The sequence below is a fragment of the Buceros rhinoceros genome, unplaced genomic scaffold, assembly GCF_000710305.1.
Source record: "Buceros rhinoceros silvestris isolate BGI_N320 unplaced genomic scaffold, ASM71030v1 scaffold7169, whole genome shotgun sequence".
NCBI classification, from domain to species: Eukaryota; Metazoa; Chordata; class Aves; order Bucerotiformes; family Bucerotidae; genus Buceros; species Buceros rhinoceros.
The window spans coordinates 36297-38284 of record NW_010429681.1 but is presented as its reverse complement, the minus strand read 5'-3'; the positions used below and the strand labels follow the sequence as shown (position 1 = coordinate 38284).

The following is a 1988-nucleotide window of genomic DNA, read 5'->3' as shown; positions in this document are numbered from 1 at the left end:
GCATTTGTAGTTATAGGCTTAGTTGCAATCCTAGGACCTGTGAAATAGCATGAAATACACCCCCAAATAGACTTCCTTTGTCTATATTACTAAATCTTTAAAGATTAAAAAACTTTAAAATTGTCATTTTTTTTCTTTACCTGATGGGTGGTGCAGTTGTCATTCAGTAGGTGACATGATATTGGATACTGTATTTTTATTAAAGTTAGGGTTGCATGTCTAGTTACGTGGTATAGTGAACATGAGTCCAGGACCCCCTGAGAAAAAGGTTGCAAATCCCAGGTCGTGTTGCCGTGGGTGGCCAGCAGACCTGTCCTTACTTACTGTAAGAAAATAAGATATTTGAGTTATTTACAATTTGGTAGTTTCTCTGTTTGGCAGCACGAACAGCATAATGTGGCAGATGAGGTTCGATCAGACCTGTGTCCTGCACGCTGCAGGGCGGTGGAATCCTCATCTCTGGGGACAGGAAATGCTCTACCAGTCGGTCACATAGTGAAACCGAGCTGCTTTTGCAGTATACATGATTTGCCAATGATGGTAGGCTCTTCCTGCTGTTGGAATATGTATTAGACACTTGGACGGATGAGTAACATCAAATGTTAAAACTATATGTGGTAAATAATTTTTTTGAAGAATAGCTAGACAGGCTTTTTTGCTTCAGGTTCCCTAAATACCAGCTGAAGCCGGACTAAACCATCAAATTATTCTGTATTGGTCTCTTGTTGGAGAAATTTTGTTGCTTCCATACTGAATCATTTGAAACTGGTTGTTGACGAGATCAGCACGCTTGATGAAGTGATGCGACAGCCTTGTGTTGTATAACAAATCCCTGTCTAGACTTGCCCAGAATAGTCACTGGCCTGCTAATAGGAAATTCTGTTAGGTATTTCATTTTAATGAGTTTTAAGCACACAGCTCCAGACTGGGGCACATTTTGAGATAATGTTATGCTTTCCAAAACTGTGCTGCCGTGGAACAGATAGGCGGAAAGACCTCTGGAGCCTAATACGAAGTTTTGATTGTCCCCAACAGCTTGTCAGTTCTGTGGCTTTGACTAATGGTAAGCAACCATTTTGTGGTTGAACCTTGGAAATATTTTTCTTTTGCAGCATCATTGAGAAGGGGGAGGAAAACTGTGGGCACCTGATTGAAGCTCACAAAGAATGTATGAGAGCTCTGGGCTTCAAGATATGAGTGAGCTGAGGAGGACTTTGACTGGGGTGAGTATAACCTTCAGGACCTCTGCCCCCAAGTGCCCTGGGACATCTCAGCTGGTGCCACTGGAAGGCCCAGAGTACTGTTTTTGATGGCAAAGGCATCTTCCTTGTGAGAGGGGAGATAAAGTAGTCCTCATTGACACCAGAGGAAGTAGTGCTGTTCTTAGGGGGGTGGTGAAGCCTTCTGGCAGCGTACAGCCTTCGAGTGGCTTTTCAGCAGTAGAGGATGGTTCTGCCTCTGTTACCTTCTGATAGGTCCAAACTTCAATTTCTAATGCCAGGGCAGTGCGGAGGGTTTGGTTTTTTTGTGGGATTGTTGCTGGATTTTTTTTGTCATTTGTTGAACTGTCCCTCAGTATCCAGTGGAAATACATGTTCTGTGAAGCTGTCTTTCCTCTCTCTTCTAGATGATGTCTGTGGTGTGTCTGTGGTCTGGAAAGCTGCAAAATAAATTATTTCTGCAAGTTACTTCAAAGAACAAATATAAACAAAGAATCTATAGAGTCTAATGATAGACTGTGTATCATATCTGTGGCTTTTTCACTGTTAGCTCTTGATCACTGCTATTAGAAAAAATATATATTTTTTTCTCTTAATAAAAGTCTGAAAATGACCAGTGTTCCTGGTTTCTTTCTTTTTAAGTAAAGAAATGACAGTGCCCTCTTCACTGAAAACAGTGTGCTGCGGGAGTGGAGAGGCTGGATGAGAAAAGCCTGGTCACTCATTGACATGAGAACACTGATTACTCTGGTGGTGTGGTTGAACAGA

The 1988-nt window shown here is 42.0% G+C and overlaps 1 protein-coding gene across 1 annotated transcript; it reads left to right on the top strand.

Annotated features, from left to right (window-relative positions):
- Positions 1-1112: 1112 nt before the first annotated feature.
- LOC104499246 (cytochrome c oxidase copper chaperone) lies at positions 1113-1197 on the top strand (the record flags this gene model as incomplete). The annotated part of the gene is made up of 1 exon (XM_010142729.1): positions 1113-1197. A coding segment is annotated over one exon (85 nt), but the record flags the coding sequence as incomplete, so codon positions are not given.
- Between the last annotated feature and the right edge of the window lie 791 nt (positions 1198-1988).